Below are 20893 nucleotides of genomic sequence, written 5' to 3'. Positions count from 1 at the left end.
TTGAGCATATGCACCACTCAGATTCTGGGTGAAAGTCATAAACCAAGAAATCCCATTCAGGAATTAAAGGAGATTGAATCAGGAGGTTGTAGGAGAATCTCTGCACACTTAACTATAGAGAAGGGAGAGTTGTGAGGGCTGTGCTACTTACCCAAGCCAGGGAAAGATGGGGACATTCCCCTTTGCTTTTACAAAGGAAAATAGAACTGCATTTTCTTCACTTTAGCCCATCCCATAAGTCATCTTGGTATATGGGACAAGCCTATAGATCACAGAAAAGAGAGGACTTTGAGGGGACCTGGTGACAAAAGTCCATTGTCTTGGGGATAAGGTCAAAGCCTACTGGATTATCTAGTCCATCTTTAATTTCTATGATATTGAATAGCAGGATGATAAATCTAATAGCATGATGTGTATTTCTGGTGACGGATCGTTATTCTGTATTTGCATTAGCAGAATACGAATAAAACTACCTCTCCTCCAGCACCCAAAATCCTTGTGCTTGCATGTCTGGCATAATCCAGCAAATTTGTGAGCATCAAACAACTGTATTCCAGAAAACTACAGCTGTCAAGAATACCATAGAAAGAGACAGAAATGATTGGCAGAAGATGCAACATGAAACCTGAGGCTACTCCTACTGAGTCTATGCAAATACAACAGACCTTGTTAACTCTCCAAGTAGCCCAGGTTTAATTTAAAACCAGCTGACAGCTTGCAGAGCTTTCAGTAACGAGAAGCAATATATTTAAGGGCCTCGTTAGCGCTCCGCCCCCCCAAAAAATCTTTAAGCGCACCTATCCTTAGCAGAGCTGAAGACATTCTTAGTGCTTTATTTTAGTAGTTAAAAAATGCAGCATTTTAAACCATTAAACCTTTGATAAATTTCCTCCCCCAACATACACCATTTTTAATTAGACTTATTTCTAAAGATCCAAACCTACAGTTGAAACAAACACTGAATACTTCATATTTAGACTAATTCAAAATATGTCTTAAAAACAAATAACCTGAAATCTGATTTTAAAAAAAACCAAACCATATATGTATTATGCTACAATGAATAAGATACATTGTGCATAGTCCATATAAATAACTCAGTATGTTATAATGAAGCTGGGAGTATCTTTATGATCCAAAAGCATCACTGACAAAATAAGGAGTGACGAATGAGACAGCAATTATGTGAGTGAGAAAGGTATGCAGAAACAAAGAACAAACAGTACCTGTCGAAGGTCCAATGTAATGGTAACATGATGATATTCTATCCCATTTTGGATACTGGGACTCTGCCACCAAGTGTTCTTCCCATCAATTGCATTAGTTATTGGGTGTCGTTCTATTGGACCATTGGCAATATGTAAAAGAAAAACATCTTTAGAATGGTCAGCAGTCGTTTGGTGGTAGCATTTAGTTCATACAGCATGTGAATATAATATTGTACATAAAAGTACTTCCATGTGTTTGTTGGTGTTATGGCACAGTATGCAACATGCTCTAAAGGTGAATCGCAAAGCTTTATTATGCAATAAGTATCAAAAAGACTTTTTAAAACCCCAAATCAGTAACAGAATACAAGTATAGACTTAAAAAGACAAAGTAGTACATTAAAACAAAATAACTGATAATCTGTTTTTCTTTTACTTTTGAAGAAAGTTTAATATTAATATTATATGTTTGCCTTGCAACCTCCAAGGAGACCACAGCCACCTAAACCAGCATCTCCAGGCAGGTAGTGTGAAATCATCAGCTAGTGTAATGAACACAAACCAGGAATTTAGGACTTGGCAGGCAGGTGAAGGAGAAGGTACTGTGGTTCGTTTTGCTAGTATTTGTGTTTGGAAGTCATACGCAATCATGCAGTTTTCATACAGAAAGAAATTCTATTCTATTCTACACAGAGCTAATCCAAGAACCATCACTGTAGTATTTGAGTGCTTTATAATCCACTGCTTAAAATGATAGAGGTTCCATCTCTCTCTTTCTCTCTCTCTCCCTCCCCTCAAGGTTCTCCTCAAGACCCTCTGAACTATTTATGTTATGGTATTTAGAAGGTGAGGGGTCTTGCTTGCATTCTCTGCATTCAGGTAAATATCACCCAGTAATTGCAAAGAGTATTTTTTGTCTATCCATGTTTCAGGAGGATCTGCTCCTTTTGTGCATGCAGGATGGTAGCCTACCCACAATTCTAAAGGATCTGATCCTGCACCTAAAGAAATCACTGATTTATCTGAGAGAAAGACTACATCCAAAGGAGGGGGAAAAATCAGAAGTTATTTCAGAAATAATATGTCTCCTTCCCCCAGCTGCTAGATATGGAAGACATTATACACAGTCAGAGAATGTATTATTCTTGTGGTATCAAGCACCTGATAAATGTTACCCTTTCACCTAGAATGACTTCCTAAAAATACATTGCTAGATATATAAAATGGGAAGAAAAAGGAGTTATTTATGGTTCTTAGATTTCTAGGGAACTAAATCAAACTGGAGAGTTTACCGGCCTTTTATTTGTTGTTTAAGTCAACTAAGAAGATTGAAAGTCTGTTTTTTTGTGGTTTCGTACCACGTCAGCTGTCTGTGGAGGACAGGAATCCTGCCTCATTAATTAAAGCCAGAACGTCTGAACATATTTAAAGAAAGAACTAAAGTGTTCTGTGGGAGTGAGGGGAGGTGTCAGTCCTTAAAACTGCAAATGCCAGAAGTGTATTTAAATATCAAATGATTCATGGCACCAGTGAGCACTAGCATTTGCTTATCATAACACTAGTGGTACAATGAAAGTGTAATTGGTATGGGTAATTGAAAAATATTTGACTGAATATACCGTTAGATCAGAGGGAGTTGTTAAAGAAATCAGACAGGAAGAGTAAAACAGCAGCCCAGGTGAGAAGCCTCCCCTCAAACAGGTTTATAGCCATGAAGAGGAACTGCTCAGATCCCACTCTGGCAACAGAGCTGTTTGGCTCAGGCCAAGAAGGGAGGGATCAAAAGCTGACAGACAGAGAGAGAGAGAGAGCTTGTTGCCGCAAGCAGGCTACAGTTTGGTCCCTAAGAGAATGGGGGACATCAAGGCTAAGTCATGTCTACCTAGAGCCTCAAGGGGAACAAGAACAAGGGCTTCTGGTTTTAGGTTTTAACCAATCAATACCTCCAATACAAATTTTTTTTAAAATCAGGGTTTATTCAATAAACACCGTAAAAACTCCAGAAACAGTTACTTGTATCTAAAGGCCTGTCTAGAAGGTGGGGTAATGTGCTCTATAGGGTGTGGTTTCTAAAGTGCACTAATCCATTGTGCATTAATTTGTCGATGAAGACCCTGCTGGTGTGCACTAAAGATTCTGTTTGAAACAGTACTACACTAAAGTGCACGAGGGAACATTACAAAGAGATTATTCATTACAGTATATACTGTTATATATGTACAATATAAACCTCAATTTTTGGACATCTACAAAAAAAATCAATAAAAACACACCCTGAAAATGTCACGGCATATTACCGCTATCCATGAGCGCACTTGCACATGACAAGTCCATTGGGCTTGCTAGGTATTATGGCAGGCTACCTAGGGGGTGCAATCCAGAGACCCAGCTGGGGAGTGGTTGTACCACAAAGCTGCGTCCCAAACAGAAGTGGAGGCAAGGCCTGCCACTCAAAACGCAGAGGGCTGGAAAAAAGGCCTCCACAGGAGCACACACACACATGCACAGAAAAGCCGATGCTCCAGGCATTGTCAAAGCTAACAATTCTGATCATCATTACAGCCCCGTCTTAAAATGTGTGCTTGCAAAAATCATCTGTAAATTCAACTCAGGGCTCCTAGGTGATTGTGATAGAAGTTGTCTAATTGGAAATTTTGATATCAGTCTCCTCCAGCCAAACTGATATGAGATTTAGTCCTGAAAAGTAGGGTTGAGAGATGAATCAACAATTAACTGTAATCCCCATTATGAAAGTTTAATCATAATTAATTTGAAAACATTGATTAATTGCTGGCATGTTTTCCCTATTTAAAGTGAGAGAGAAAAATAATATAACACTTGCAAAAGGGACAGGACTGAAAAACTACTCCAAGGACTAACTTGACTGATGGATGACAAGGGGGATTGCACCTAGAGTAAGCCCATCCCACTCTTCCCTTTAATTTGGGCTCACATGCCATTAACCAGGGAGTCTGTGTTCATTTCCTTCTACAGTAATTAAGGGGAGGCACACCAGACTCACAGATTCCAAGGGGATCACTTGAAGTCTGGTTACATTACATGGTACTCTGATTAATGAGTCATCTCTGTTTAAATAAGGCTCTTCACGGTGCCAGATTAACATTATGAAAACCTTAAACTGAGATGCGGTTGGCTACGAAAGATCAGGCATTCTAAAACCAGACAGTTGCAGGTTAATAAGAGGGAAAGACACATAGACCTACAGCACTTGTGTGTTTTTATATATAAATGAGGCAGTACTGTCTAGTGGTTGGAGTGGGCACAGGGATGTGGCAAGCCAAAATCTATTCCTCACGCTGTATGTTTGGTTTGCTGTATGAATTATCATAGATTATGTATTTTTATTATTATTAAAATATTTGGCTCTTCCCAAAATGGAGGGTGTGATTTTAAACATACAGGAAATTCTTCAGGAATTACCATGGAGAATAGCTGCTAATACGCTGTTCACCTCCATCACTGAAAGGGCAGGTGAAAATATGTGAATACTACCATACAGCTCTATCTAGGTTCTAGTCTTCCTCGTATGCACTTACCTTGTAAGAGGCACAAAACTTTCCTTGTACCTGATAATAAATGAATGCTTGAAAACTGATTTTACCCTGAGGCTGGTCTTTAAAAAAAATAGTAATAATTTTAGCAAAGATCAGTTGTAGTGTTAAAAAAATGAAGTAATTAAAAATTCAGTGGTTTGGGGGTTTTTTAGTCAGTGAAATTAGAATTAACATCAAGCTGAGAAGGAGGTGGGGCGGGGAGAATCACAGAACAGGCTTAAGATAAATAAAATTGGCCTTACCACAAATTAAAATTTTGTAAATGATTCAAAAAGATCAGAATTTTCTGATTAAAATTAAGGACCTAATCCCATATTTAGGTACCTTATAAAATGGCCTGATTTTCATGTATGTCGAGCAAACACAAATCCATATTAACTCAGTGAGAGCTGCAGAGCCTCTAATAATGGATTTAGTTGCTTAACTTTAAGCACTCTTTGTCCCAAAAAGTTTAATTTAATTTACAGGTAAGAATTTTGCAAAACTAGCCCAGGGACGAAAAATTTGTTTTACTCAGAACAAGAGGAATTTTCCAAAGTAATCAAGCCAATGAGCTAGAGTTTATTCTTCCTCCTCCGCTCCCCACCCATTGCCAGTCGTTTGGTCACAAAGTCCCTGAACATGAATGAACCTAGACCAAACTCCCATAGAAGAGCATGTCTATTAACATAACAAAATCTCATACATACGATGTGGAACCCTACTGTTCTGGTCACAAATACGACACTGGGGGGGGTTTCTTGCCGGTTGCCCAGGTACATGTTCAACTAGTTTGCAATACATTTCAGAGCCTTTTTCTCCACAGGTAGCATTGGTTGTGATGATAGCATTGACAGCCAGGTTCAGCACTGCTGGAAATAATCCTGGGGGGGGAAAACAACAGAAGTGAGGACAGGACGAGTTCAGTAGAAACAGAAATGTATATACTACATATTTAGCCTTTTTAAGGCAATAAAGCAAAAGACCTAACATTCAAGGCTGTATATATACTGAAGAATGCAATGCCGACATCAAACACCTTTCCATTTTTCAATCTAGATTTCAGACATCTGATTAAAGCCATTACTAATAGTGTCATCATGCTTACGACCTTCTAAAATCTGATTACAAAAAATATCTTGTAGTTACATACATCTTAAAACATACTACTGTTGTATTACTTGAAAAGTTGGACAAAGTAGCTTACTCAAAGTATCAAGAAATGATATTATAAGCAATCCAAGCTCTCCAGTGACTGACAAGTTGGACATTATTTGAATCACACCTGCAAATTATCTGTGCAACTTCTTACACTCTATTTTCATCTCCATGGCGGAACATTACCCATCTTGCCTTGCATACACTGTACAATTTGTGTTACATTTTCACTGTATTATTGTTCTATATAGGTTCTTAGACCACTTTCATCACAATTATATCTGAGCACTTTCCAACAGGCAACAAGACTGACATCTGTCACATGTGGTTTGTTCTCTCTCTCATCCTCTCCTCAGGGAGAGAATTGTGTGTGCAGTATTGTTTTGATAGTTGTTGGGTTTTTTGTGTGTGTGTACAATGTACATACTGCTATATGTATTGCACACTGAAAGAAAAGGAGAACTTGTGGCACCTTAGAGACTAACAAATTTATTTGAGCATAAGCTTTTGTGAGCTACAGCCCACTTCATCAGATGCAACTCACGAAAGCTTATGCTCAAACAAATTTGTTAGTCTCTAAGGTGCCACAAGTCCTCCTGTTCTTTTTGCGAATACAGACTAACACGGCTGCTACTCTGAAATCTGTCGTATTGCACACTGTGATCCTCATTCAGCAAAGCACTTAAGCATGTGTTTGGCTGAATCAAGGCCTATAAGAGGAACCCCACAGCAAGCAATAAAGATTATAAATCCTTTCACGGACAATCATTCAGTAAAGTCTACTCCCCTTTCCACCAAATGCTGATCGAATCCAGTGAGCTGTAGGGGAAAAAAAATGATTTGCGGAGGCAAACTGATGTGGTGGGTTGAGCTTACACATGAACCTTCCATGCTAGAAAGCAGTTTGCTTCCTCAAAACTGCCGTTACTGCAATGTAACGAAAATAAACACAGGTGGAAGTAGTTTGGATTGGGGCATTGACAGATCTGTCTGGAGACTTGCACCAATGTCTGCCTGCCACTTGCCTGGTTCTAGACAGTGTATTCGGCTGCCAATTTTAAAGAGCATAAACTTAACCTCAAAATAGGTCCTTTGCCAAAACGGGTCTTGAAATTATTGCACATTTATGAAACTCGTTTGGTAATGACTCTCTTCCTTTTCCTTGATGTACTGTGCTAGCTGAATTAATACAACATCATGCAGCTGATTCCTTTTGATCTGCTAACTCTGTTCTCCTGACAGTCCCTGCAATTAACCTGTTTGCCATTTAATTACAGAGCTCAGTGGTCATGGTACAGTTATCTTTTGACATAAGTTAGTGACTCTCTGGCTCACTTTAAAACCATGTTAAACATATTGCTCGAGTGAGGCATCCAATTAGTTAGTAACTTGTCCAATTTGTACAATCAGTCAATCAAGAGCTGAGATTTTATTGAGTTTGCAGCTTGCTGCTTCTTTACAGATTACAGCCCATTTTCATTACATTTTAAAATCTATATTGTTTTATCCATTGTATTTTTATTCAAAGTGTTCAGTGATATTTATTGCTCTCCACAATAGGGTTGCTTGCTACAGACAGTAAGCGTTGCAAGTGCAAATGAATTGTGAACAACTGTAGAACCGCTTGATTTACTGCCTCCTTATTCCATGTTGAGGCTGCGTAATGTTAATAACATAAAAGCCAGTGATCAGTTAGCCCCAACATGAAGACTGGCGCTCTGCTTTGAGTACAACAACGAGCTTCCTCAAATGGGAGCCCAGCATAAGAAGAGAATATAGTACTGTACGAAAAGAATTCCAGCACATGATCTGGTGAAAATAAACCCTGAGAAGTAATGGGGAAGGTGACAGATAGCAGCAGAAAAAGACTACAGCATGCCTGTCTCTCGCTCACTTTTACAAATATACATTCACACTATGTTGTAAGCATTCACACACAATATTTTATTTATACACGCACTTGATATATGCACATGTATGTTGTGGTGTTAAATTTACACACACGAACTACTTTGAAACCTACTAGTGAAAATGCTATATAAGAGCTAGATATTTATTATTATATGAGGCAGAGCCTGGTTAATCATCATTTGTTAGATGTTTTATTAAAGAGACACTGTTAAGGTCCCAGTGGTTCAGAGAGAAGAAAACTTGTCACTTTCAATTCCCTGCTCGCTCATAAGAATGGAGCTGACAGGAAGAGCACAGAAGTTGCACAAAATGTATGCATACTTCTGCCACATACCCAGCATTTGGGGTTTGTTGCTATTGAGTCACCCAGCTTTGGAGCTTGGATTTTATCACAGTTGATAAACACATATTTGAATACTGTTTTACGTAGCCAGCCCTTCTTTCAAAAGGGTGTTGGTTATTTTTTCATTTAGGTTGACATTTTAGAACAGGAAGTGTAATTTTTATGGGGCAGATCACAGGTTCTCTCTCTTGACAAAAGCCTGTTAGCCTCAGGTGCTGATTGCCAGAGAGGCCATTTTTGGAGCCAAAGTGATAGTAATCTTTCCTACAGGTTGGGCTGCATTTGTGCAATTTAATATTAAGTTCGTTGTTATGCTTTTGAAATATTGAGAAGCAATGAACGTATTTTTCCTAGGGTGCACCTTCTGTGACTCCCAGTTTGCATTTTGAATTTTGGATGCAGAAGACATTGCCAACTCCCAAAGAACAGCACCCAGAATCTATGTACTTAGGGTGACCAGACAGCAAGCATGAAAAATCGGGACAGGGGTTGGGGGGTAATAGGCACCTATATAAGAAAAAGCCCCAAATATCAGGACTGTTCCTATAAATCGGGACATCTGATCACCCTATATGTACTGCAATTTATTTATACATTATTTGGACAAAATATGAACCTGCTTTTAAAGCCAGATATATGGTTATCCTGCTTCTTTCCCTTGTGCAGATGTATGGGGTCAGGCATATGGAGCCTTCATGGCCTAGTTTGGGCGACCCCAACATGGCGGAGAGTGGCATGACTCTATACGAGCATCATCAATGATGTTAGCCTCCTCAAAAGGAGCAGGAAGAGGTAGGATCAGATGTCTATCCCCTACTCCTTTTCTGGAGACTACCATTAGTGGTGCTCTAGCATGGAGCTGTAACTCCTCTCAGCCATGTTGACTTGGTCCAAACTAAGGGGTGATTCTCTCCTTCTGCACCATCCAGCAGGGTTTTCCAGGCACACAAGGTTGTTCACACTGCAGCCTTTCACAGGACAGCAGCAAGTTCTCTCCACAAGCCACAGAAAGAATTCAAGCTCTCCTTGCAGCAATGCCCCTCTCCAGCCACTCCCTCCCGAAGCACTACTGTGCTTTTAAGATGCAGTCTACTTGTAAGTGTGCTGGAAATGGGGAGCCTTGCCATTTAGACTGACTCATAGCACCCAGGATGTACCATACTTTTCTGATACAAGCACGCAATTCGAGCAACCCACAAATGGAAAGCACTGGTTGGCTCGAGTCTTATAAAAAGGTCCTTTGAATTTAAAATGGAGATTTAAACACATTTGTGGTACTGATACAGACTGATTACATTTTCCAAAAGGTTCACATCACACTCTCCCTCCAAAGCCAGTGAGAAAGAGGCAAGAGAGCCCTACATACTGAGGCTCATCTTATTGAATTTCCTCCAAACTGTCTCTCAGAAGGAATCTCACCCAGCGAGCTCCAATAAAGAGAAAGGAAAATCTGGGAATCTGCAGAAAAATTCCAGCTTTGCAGCCCTAAAGCTTTGCTGCTTAGGGACAACCCTTTGATACTACTCTGTGGACCTGATTCCTCACTGCCTGGATCCGTAGGTAGTCATTTGCACCTGTGCAAAGAAGGTTTAACGTACTACTGAATAAGAATGAAAATGTTTTATATCCATTTGCACAGTGCATGTAAAACTACCACATGTGGTGCCAAGTGTTGGAGAGTCAGGCCCTGTAAGTCAAGGCTCACCTCTGTCAGCCTGGCTCTCTCAGCCCGCAGGCTGGCAATGGACAAATTAGTCATGCCTTCCCCTTTTTCCCTCCCTCCTGCCCTTGGCAGAGAACAGCTTCACTGTGAAAAACCTGCCAAATTCTGACAATTAGGCTGAGGGGCAGGAGAGGAAGGAAGATTTGTGGTTAAGCCACTGACCTGGGACTCAAGGGATTTGGGTTCAATTTCTGGTTCTGCAACAACCTCTGTGTGATTTTGGGCAAGTCACTTGGTCTTTCTGTGACACAGTTGCCCATCTGTAAAATGAGGATAAAGAGGGGGTCACATGCTTTGTTGCTTCTGCAGGTTGAACTCACTGCGCACACCACGGGCTCCTTGCATCCCTCCATTCCCTGCTCCACAAACTCCCTGTGCGCCACCCTCTCATCTCCTTCTATGTCAAGGCTTCCCTGCAATGCCTTCATGCCATGGGTTCTGTATGGCCCCCCATTCCCCTTTCCACCACATACCAGGGTCCCCCATTCTCCTTCCACCAGAGGTTCTGTGTGCCCCCTATTTCCCCCACTGACAGTGATTCTGTGTGCACACCCCTCCCCCATAGTCAGGTCTGCACCAACCATTCTCTGGGGGTCCCCCATAGGCATTAGGGTAATACAAATAATAATTTCTTCTTCCTCTTATACTAGGGCCTTTGGGTGCCCCCCCCTACAACTCTCTCCCAGGAAGGCCTCCCATTCTCCACCCTCCCACCCACCATGAGCTCCATATGCTCACCCCATTGCCCACACACCATTCTTCTTCTCCTCCTTTCTTTCCATTTTCAGGCTGTCGACATTTTAAAACCCTATTGGGAAGATGGACAGAGCTGAGATGGGAGATGATGTTATACTGGAAGGTGTTAAAGAGTGCCAAAGGATAGCGGCAGCAGGGCTCCAGCAGTGCTTTAAAGGGCCAGGGGCTCCGGCCGCTGCGGGGAGCCCCGGGCCCTTTACAGCACTGCCCGAGCCCCAGGGCTCCGGCAGCGGGGCTCCGGTGGTGACTTAAAGGGCCAGGGCTCCCCACAGCGGCCACAGCCCCAGGCCCTTTAAAGCGCCGCCCGAGCCCCGCTGCCGGGGCCCCGGGGTAGCAGCGGCAGGGCTCCAGTGGTGATTGAAAGGGCCTGGGGCTCCGGCTGCTGTGGGGAGCCCCGGGCCCTTTAAATTGCCCCTGAGCCCTGGGGCTCCCAGCCGCCTCTGCAGCTGGTAGCTCCAGGGGTGATTTTAAGGCCCTGGGGTTCCCAGCCGCAGCCCCGGGACCTTTAAATATTGATTTAAAGGGCCCGGGTATTTAAAGGCCACGGCCTCTTCCGGTTGAGGCCAAGCCCCCCTGCTCAGGACTCTAGAGTACCGGTAAATCCTTTAAATTACTTTCACCCCTGCAAATTTGGTCAATAATCCTTCCCTCCCCAAAACACCCACACCCTTGTCTATCTTGTCTATTTAGACTGCAAGCTTTTCAGGGCTAAGACTGTTTCTCACTATGTGTTTGTACAGTGCCTAGCACAATGGGGCCCTAGTTTTGTTTGGGATCTCTTGGTGCTACCATAATACTATTGTCTCTAATACTTATTATGTGTCATAATGTCACAGAGTAATTGTTATCCATTTTATTCCCTCACATCACAATATGCCTACACATTAATGGAGCCCTGACTTCACTAGCTGCTGCTTTGAATCCTCAACAGGTTCTTCACAAAAAGATAAATATGCTGCAAAAGACACGGCTCTCCCCCATCCACTATCTTCCTCATTTTATTTTGTATTTGCTGCTCTCTATGCCTCATTACAGAAGGAAACATAAGGACCTAGATTCCAGATGTTTCTCCTTTGTCTACTTAAGACTTTCTCAGTACCCCTGGACTTGTAAAATTCACCTCAATGAGTATCAATGGAATGGACATCTTGGCACGATGCTATTACCTACTTACCTAGAAGAGCCTCTCTCCCTATGCTACAAGACCACGATTGAGATCAGCAAAGACACCTGATCTGGAGCCCCATTCATAAAAGGAGAAGGTAGCCAGTGCAGCATATTTTCTGTAAGGATCCCTCTCAGCTGTTCAACTCACTCCCAGTGTGGTCCAAAATAGTCCTAGCTGGTTGGCCTTCAGCACCCCCTGCAAAACCCAGCTGATTTTCCTAATTGTGAGGGGCTGGGAGGACTCTGGTGGTAAATCAAATATGTTAACTATCTCTTCAACCTTTGGATGATTATATGTTAATTGTTGGGCCCAAATTGGTGGTGGTCTCTGGAGCAGTTTACTAGCATAACTATTTTTAAAATGTGTCAAGGAGCACCTACTGAAATCTGTTTTTTACAAATGTGGATACGAATCCAAGTAAATACAAAAAATATCTTTCATGTTAATCTTCTAACCACTCTAACATATGCTATTTTGACATTTCGAACATATTTTTTGGTTTTATTTTGTTTTTCACATAACCAGTTCATTGCAAATAATTGCAGTCAGACCAATCCCCTAGACATTGCCTTTAATTTGGTTGATAGCAGATGGCACGGGGAGGTTCATAGAGAAAGCCTTACATTCAGTACTAAGAAACACTTGATTGTACTATATATGTGTATGTATTATTTAACATTTAGACTGTGGTAGCACCTAGATCACAACCAGGTCAGCATCCCATTTTGCTAGGACCTGTACAAACAGACAGAAAACAGCAGTCCCTGCCCCCAAAGAGTTTACTATATATGGTATTCATTAATATTTCATAAAGCACCTAAAGGTTTTGTTACCATTTTTTTCTTAAAGAAAGTTCTACGGAGACCAGTGTCCCCATGTTTTCTTTTAACACACAACTACTGGACACAGTGTACTTCCTTCAATCTTTTTCTCAAAACATTTCTCATCTCTTCAAAGCAGCAAAAGAAAATAGTCTGCCTAAATGTGTCAAACTTTTCAAACCAGTCTTCCTAGTCTGCAAAGTACTTTGAAATCTTAATGCAAGCAAGCAAAGCTGTTTGCCACTGAATTTGTATTAAAAAGACAAAAGAGAACATGCCTATTTAAGATGTTCTAAGAAGTGTCAGTGGGGGGAAAAAAGAGATACTTGTCTGTTGTAGTACTAAGCTATGCTAGTGTGTGGGAACACAGTGGGTAGAAAAAAACTGGGACAAAACAAAACAAAATGTTGCAGCAAAGAATGGCTTCCAGCTGTGCCCCATGGGGAGTAACTTAATGCACTCGATCCACAATGTAGATGAAGAGTTTTAGACAACTGGAAAATAACTCCAATTTGAAAAAATAACTGTCCAGACATGACAGTGCTTGCAGACTGGAAAAATTGACACTAAACTCATTTACACAGCTGCAAACAAAATCAGAGAGCACATACTGTAGTTCCAGTTCACGTTTGCCGCTCTAACAGTTCATATAGTGCAATGAATAAATAGTCCCGCTCTCTTCTCTCCCTCAAAAGAAAGTGGAAAGTTGTGAGAGTTGTTTTGTTTGCTTTAAAATCCCAAGCAAATTTCTCTCTTTGTACTGTAGGACAATACCTTTTTTAAAATAGTATTTTCATCTTCAAGTCAAAATACATAGCATGAAACTCAAAGTAACAGGTGTTTTCTAGCACTAAACAAGACTGCTCACAATGCTTATAACTAGTGGGGGCATCTGGAAAAGGAACTATTGATTATCTAGTGATAATTTCTAGTACACTTCTATGGCCCCTGAGATCCAAATATCTCAAAGGACCATATAAACTTTATTGGCTTAACCATACAATGCCTCAGGTACCACAATTTTACAGACTGGGAACTGAGTCACAAAGAGATACTGGGTCACACAGATACTTGATCACCACACAGGAAGTCTGCCATAAAGCTATGAAAAGAACCCAGATCTCATCTCTCAGACCTGTGGCAGCAAAATGGATGAAATCTCGTCCCTATTGCAGTCGATGACAGAACACTCTATGAGTTCAGCACACCCAGGACTTTACCCAATAACCCATCTGTGATGGGGTATTTACCCCATATCAGACCTGAAGGGGTTAAGGTGGCCCAGAAGAGGCCAATTAACCTTTACAGTTGCACCTGAAGGGAGGCCCTGAGATTCATAAATACTAATTGCTGATGGAGCCTAGTCACGGGCGGGGAGACAATGATGAAACAACAACAAAGATTGGGCAAGAAATATAAAGAGAGGAAGTTGGTAGTAGTGAGGTGGTTATAGCAGGGAGGTCTGCAGTTACTCTCTGGGAGCAGAGAGAGTGGGGAGGAGGAAACCCAGGTGGGAGAATAAGTCTGGGATCCTAGCCCTGGAAGAAGGGTCACCCAGGGGAGTTGCAAAGAAAGAAAGACTGAGAAGGCAGGGTAGGAAGCAAACCAGGGAACCAGCAGTATGGATGGTGATTGTATAGACCTTGGCTACTGGTTATAGGGTCTCTGGAATGGAACCCAGTGTAGAGGAAGGGCCTGGTTTCTTCCTCCCAGCCACTGGGAAGTGGTGCAGGACTGCTGGAGGTGCCATCTGGACAGCTGGCCTGGCGAGACTTTGATACCTCAGAAGTGGGGGGAGCCATACAACAACACAGTCAGAGCGAAGTCACAAAGAGGAAGCACCATGAATTATGGGGAAAGAGACTACTGCACTGATGGAATGACCATCAGCACAAGGGGCCATTGTGATGGGGTGGGGGTTTCCGTCCAGTGTGGGGTGCGTACACACCGTCCCTTGAGCGCCCATTTCTTTGGGGTAGGACGCCTGATGGTCTTACACTGATAAGATTGTCCTGCATCACAGGGCAATAAGGCCTAATGGTCAGAGTCAGTAGCAACTCTCTGGTTCGCAGGGTCAAAACCTAGTGTTCCGAGCCTATAGGGGGTCTCTGATTCGCAGGGTCTCAAGGCCTAATGGCCGGAGTCAAAAGTGGTTCCCTGGTTCGCAGGGTAAGCAGGCCTAGTGGCCAGAGTCTCTGAGGAGTCCCCGGGTGGCAGGGTAGGCAAGCCTGGCAGCCAGAGTCAATGAGGTGTCCCTGCGCTGCAGGGTGGGCAGGCCTGGTGGCCAGAATCAATGAGGCATCCCTGATTCACAGGGTAGCGGGCCGCCCCCTGAGGGGAAGGTGGCAGCCTAGGGTGAGGGAACTGGTACCTTCCTACTCCACTGGATCCCAGCTCAGGACCCTAACAGTGGCAAAGGGTTCCACCACTGAGGTCAGCGGGGATCCAACCACAACACGCTGCCTATGTCCGGGACTATGGCTAGTCCCCCCGGGCTACTTCCTGCCGTGGTTCTGGTGGCTGCAGTTATATGTGCATGGCAGGTGTGGAAAGCAAGCCCTATGTAATTTACCTTTATTTTTTTCCACTGGTTTCTGCAATACTGAAACATCTTTCCATCAAAAAAAAGGTGGCTTCACTGCAAATTTTCAGAATTCTCCAGGGCAAAATTTTGTTGTTCATAGGAACAAGAACTCACCTGTTACATCTATGAAGCCCCCAAGATTTTAGCAAAAATGATTAAAGAACTTGGCCCTGTATTTCAAAGTAGCAACACACATTTTAGTGTATATTCAAATATGAGTTCTCAAGCATACTTACCAAACTCTGACATGCAAATACTTGTAAAGTGGAATCTGGTACAGCACTAGTTAGAATGCTACCTATTTCCTACATTTGCTTTCCTTCCAAACAAAAATGTATACCCTGCTCCCAGTTTGCTATCTAAACTATTGGTTTATACTGGACTTCACAAAATACTAGCTACTGTGCTGGAATAACAGGCTTCCTTGAGAGATTTCAAACAGTTCTGTTTTTGATTGGGCTGGAAAGAGCAGAGGAACAGTTTGCTTATGGGAAGATGCAAGGGAAAATGACAGCAGGGAGTAGAGATGGGAAATTTTAAATTAACTGAGCTTCATCAGTATGGGTTCAGTTTGAGGGCTGGGTAAACATTCAGGTCATTTCCTATTTGAACTGAACTTATTCACTCATTATTCATTCATATAAAATTAAAAAGGTCATGGAGTTTTTAAACTAAGGCCTGGGGGAAAGCCAACAGGTGCAGAAGAGCATGTGATTTGGACAGATATATCTCTTAGGGGAGGATTTATTAAAGGGGATCTCTATATCCTAGCAACCAAGAGAGGACAGAAACTGACAAAGTACAGATAGGAACTCACAGGCTCAAGACTTTAAGGCCAGAAGGGACCATCATGATTATCTAGTCTGACCTCCTGCACACTGCAGGCCACAGAAGCTCACCCACCCACTCCTGTAATAGACCCAAAACCTCTGACTGAGTTACTAAAGTCCTCAAATTATGATTTAAAGACTTAAAGTTACAGAGAATCCACCATTTACTTTAATTTAAACCTGCAAGTAACTTGTGCCCCATTCTGCAGAGGAAGGCAAAAAAAACCCAGGGTATCTGACCCATGAAAAATTCCTTCCCACCCCAAATATGGTGGTCAGTTGGACCCTGAGAATTTCATCAAGACCCACCAACCAGACACCTGGGAAAGAATTCTCTGTAGTAACTCAGAGCCCTCTCCACCTAGTGTTCCATCACCAGCCACTGGAGATACATGCTGCTAGCAGTCGCAGACCAACTAATGCCATTGTAGACAATCTCATCATACCATCCCCTCCAAAAACTTGTCAAGCTCAGTCTTGAAGTCAGTTAGGCTTTTTGCCCCTCACTGCTTCCCTTGAAAGACTGTTCCAGAGCATCACTCCTCTCATGGTTAGAAACTTTCATCTAATTTCAAGCCTAAACTTGTTGATGGCCAATTTGTGTCCACATTGGCGCTTAACTTAAATAACTCCTCTCCCTCGCTAGTATTTATCCCTCTGATGTATTTATAGAGCACAATCATATCTCCCCTCAGTCTTCTTTAGGTTAGGCTAAACAAGCCAAGCTCTTTGAGTCCTGAAAAGGAATAGTCAGACAAACAAGTCCCATTCAATTATTTCACATGAAGGCAAAACTAAATATTGACAAATTTGATAAGTGCTTCTCTACAACAGCAAGAAGTTTAAATACTAAGATGAGTGAACTTGCGTGCCTGGAATTAAATGAGGATATTGATATAATCAGAGGTGCTGGAACAATTTTATAGTGGGGGTGCTGAGAGCTATTGAACCAAACTGTAAACCTTGTATATAATGAAAACCACGTCAAGCCAGGGTGTGTGGCAGCACCCGAGCACATCTAGTGCCAGCACCTATGGATATAATAGGCAACACAGAAACTTGGAGGAATGATCATAATCAATGGGTCACAGTAATACTAGAGTACAAAATATATAGGAATGACAGCAGACTGTGCTGGTGGGGGAGTAGCACTGTATTTGAAAGAATGCATAGAGTCAAATATAATTAAAAAATTATGAATCAAACAGTACCATAGAATTTCTATAGATAGAAATTCCATGCTTGAATAATAAGAGTACAGCGGTAGGAATATACCATCAACCATCTGACCAGGATTCTAATGGTGATTATGAAAGGCTAAGAGAGATTACAGAGGCTACAAAAACAGACAACCCGGTAAAAATGGGAGATTTCAACTAGCCCCATATTGACTGGCTACATGTCACCTTAGGATGGGCTGCAGAGATTAAATTTCTGGATACCATAAGTGACAGCTTCTTGTAGCAGCTAGTTCTGGAACCCACAATGGGAGAGGCAATTCTTTATTTAGTCCAAAGTGACACACAGGATCTGGTCCAACAGGTAAATATAGCTGAATTGCTCAGGAGTAGAGACCATAATGTAATTAAATTCAACATCCTTATTGAGTGGGAAAATACCAAAGAAACCCACAAGATCAAATCCGCACAGACACACCCCTGGGACCCCAACCTGGGATATTCTATCTACTACCCAAGATCCATAAACCTGGAAATCGTGGGCGCCCCATCATCTCAGGCATTGGCACCCTGACATCAGGATTGTCTGGCTATGTAGGCTCCCTCCTCAGGCCCTACGCTACCAGTACTCCCAGCTATCTTCGAGACACCACTGACTTCCTGAGGAAACTACAATCCATCAGTGATCTTCCTGATAACACCATCCTGGCCACTATGGATGTAGAAGCCCTCTACACCAACATTCCACACAAAGATGGACTACAAGCCGTCAAGAACACTATCCCCGATAATGTCACGGCTAACCTGGTGGCTGAACTTTGTGACTTTGTCCTTACCCATAACTATTTTACATTTGGGGACAATGTATACCTTCAAATCAACGGCACTGCTATGGGTACCCGCACGGCCCCACAGTATGCCAACATTTTTATGGCTGACTTAGAACAACGCTTCCTCAGCTCTCGTCCCCTAATGCCCCTACTCTACTTGCGCTACACTGCTGACATCTTCATCATCTGGACCCATGGAAAAGAAGCACTTGAGGAATTCCACCACGATTTCAACAATTTCCATCCCACCATCAACCTCAGCCTGGTCCAGTCCACACAAGAGATCCACTTCCTGGACACTACAGTGCTAATAAACGATGGTCACATAAACACCACCCTATTCCGGAAACCTACTGACCGCTATTCGTACCTACATGCCTCCAGCTTTCACCCTGACCACACCACACGATCCATTGTCTACAGCCAAGCTCTGCGATACAACCGCATTTGCTCCAACCCCTCAGACAGAGACAAACACCTACAAGATCTCTATCAAGCATTCTTACAACTACAATACCCACCTGTGGAAGAGAAGAAACAGATTGATAGAGCCAGAAGAGTTCCCAGAAGTCACCTACTACAGGACAGGCCTAACAAAGAAAATAACAGAACGCCACTAGCCGTCACCTTCAGCCCCCAACTAAAACCCCTCCAACGCATTATTAAGGATCTACAACCTATCCTGAAGGATGACCCAACACTCTCACAACTCTTGGGAGACAGGCCAGTCCTTGCCTACAGACAGCCCCCCAACCTGAAGCAAATACTCACCAGCAACCACATACCACACAACAGAACCACTAACCCAGGAACCTATCCTTGCAACAAAGCCAACTGTGCCCACATATCTATTCAGGGGACACCATCACAGGGCCTAATAACATTCAGCCACACTATCAGAGGCTCGTTCACCTGCACATCCACCAATGTGATATATGCCATCATGTGCCAGCAACGCCCCTCTGCCATGTACATTGGTCAAACTGGACAGTCTCTACATAAAAGAATAAATGGACACAAATCAGATGTCAAGAATTATAACATTCATAAACCAGTCGGAGAACACTTCAATCTCTCTGGTCACGCGATTACAGACATGAAAGTTGCGATATTACAACAGAAAAACTTCAAATCCAGACTCCAGCGAGAGACTGTTGAATTGGAATTCATTTGCAAATTGGATACAATTAACTTAGGCTTGAATAGAGACTGGGAGTGGCTAAGTCATTATGCAAGGTAACCTATTTCCCCTTGTTTTTTCCTACCCCCCTCCCCAGACGTTCTTGTTAAACCCTGGATTTGTGCTGGAAATGGCCCACCTTGATTATCATACACATTGTAAGCAGAGTGATCACTTTAGATAAGCTATTGCCAGCAGGAGAGTGGGGTGGGGGGAGAGAAAACCTTTTGTAGTGGTAAACACCCATTTTTTCATGGTTTGTATGTATAAAAAGATCGTCTGTACTTTCCACAGTATGCATCCAATGAAGTGAGCTGTAGCTCACGAAAGCTTATGCTCAAATAAATTGGTTAGTCTCTAAGGTGCCACAAGTACTCCTTTTCTTTTTTCTTCAAAAATGGGAATTGCACAAAATGAGGCAGCTAGTTAAATGGAAAACAAAAGGAACAGTCACAAAAGTGAAATGCCTGCAAGCTGCATGGAAACTTTAAAAACACCAGAATAGAGGCTCAAATTAAATGTATACACCAAATTAAAAATAAATCAGTAAAAGAGCCAAAAAACCCACCACTATGGCTAAACAGAGTAAAAGAGATGGATAGAGACAAAAAGACATCTTTTTAAAAATTGGAAGTCAGATCCTACTAAAGAAAATACAAAGGAGCATAAACTCTGGCAAGTCCAGTATAAAAGTATAAATGGGCAGGCCAAAAAGGAATTTGAAGAGCAACTAGCAAAGACCAAAAAAACTAGTTGCAATTTTTTTAAAGTACATCGGAAGCAAATTTGCCCACAATACTAAACTACTCAAAATAGTTACGTCCAAAGTTAACTATGAAGAGTTACAAAGGGATGTCACAAAACTGGATAACAAAATGGCAGATGAAATTCAGTTGTTGATAAATGGAAGGTAATGAACATTAGAAAACATAATCCCAACTATACATACAAATTGATGGGGTCTAAATTAGCTGTTACCACTCAAGAAAGAAATCTTGGAATCATCATGGATAGTTCTCTGATCACTTCTACTCAGTGTGTAGCAGCAGTTTAAAAGGCTAACAGAATCTTAGGAACCATTAGGAAAGGCATAAATAAGACAGTAAATATCATAATGTATAAATACATGGTATGCCCACACTTCCAATACTGCATGCAATGCTGATTGCCCCATCTCAGAAAATATATATTTGAATTTGAAAAGGTATAGAGAAGGGCAGTGAAATGATTAGGGGTAGGGAACAGCTTCCATATGAGGAGAGATTAACAAGAGTGGGACTGTTCATTTTAGAAATCAGATGATTAAGGGGGCATATTATAGAGGTCTATAAAATCATGAATGGCATAGAGAAAGTGAATAGAGAAGTATTATTTACCCCTTCATATAACACAAAAATCAGGGATCACCCAATGAAATTAATAGGCAGCAGGTTTAAAACAAACACATGGAAGTGCTTCACAAAATGCAAATAAACCTGTGGAAATCATTGCCAGGAGATGTTGTAAAGGCCAAAACTGTAACTGGGTTCAAAAAAGAATTAGATAAGTTCATAGACCATAGGTCCATCAATAACTATTAGCCAAGATGATCAGGGATGAAACCCCATGCTCTGGGTGTCCTTAAACCTCTAACTGCCAGAAGCCTGCAC

At 42.0% G+C, this 20893-nt stretch overlaps 1 protein-coding gene across 2 annotated transcripts in view; it reads right to left on the bottom strand.

Annotated features, from left to right (window-relative positions):
- LAMA2 (laminin subunit alpha 2) overlaps positions 1–20893 on the bottom strand; it is a 457344-nt gene that overhangs the window by 327276 nt on the left and 109175 nt on the right. For both annotated transcript variants that reach the window (XM_037894776.2, XM_037894777.2), the window contains exons 2-3: positions 5473–5646; positions 1227–1339 (exon numbers count right to left, since the gene is read on the bottom strand). In XM_037894776.2, the coding sequence (XP_037750704.1) occupies positions 1227–1339; positions 5473–5646 (287 nt within the window). The remainder of the gene's footprint in view (positions 1–1226; positions 1340–5472; positions 5647–20893) is intronic.

This window comes from Chelonia mydas, chromosome 3, assembly GCF_015237465.2.
Source record: "Chelonia mydas isolate rCheMyd1 chromosome 3, rCheMyd1.pri.v2, whole genome shotgun sequence".
Taxonomy (NCBI): Eukaryota; Metazoa; Chordata; order Testudines; family Cheloniidae; genus Chelonia; species Chelonia mydas.
Note: the sequence above shows the minus strand (reverse complement) of the source record. Positions and strands in the feature narration are given on the sequence as shown.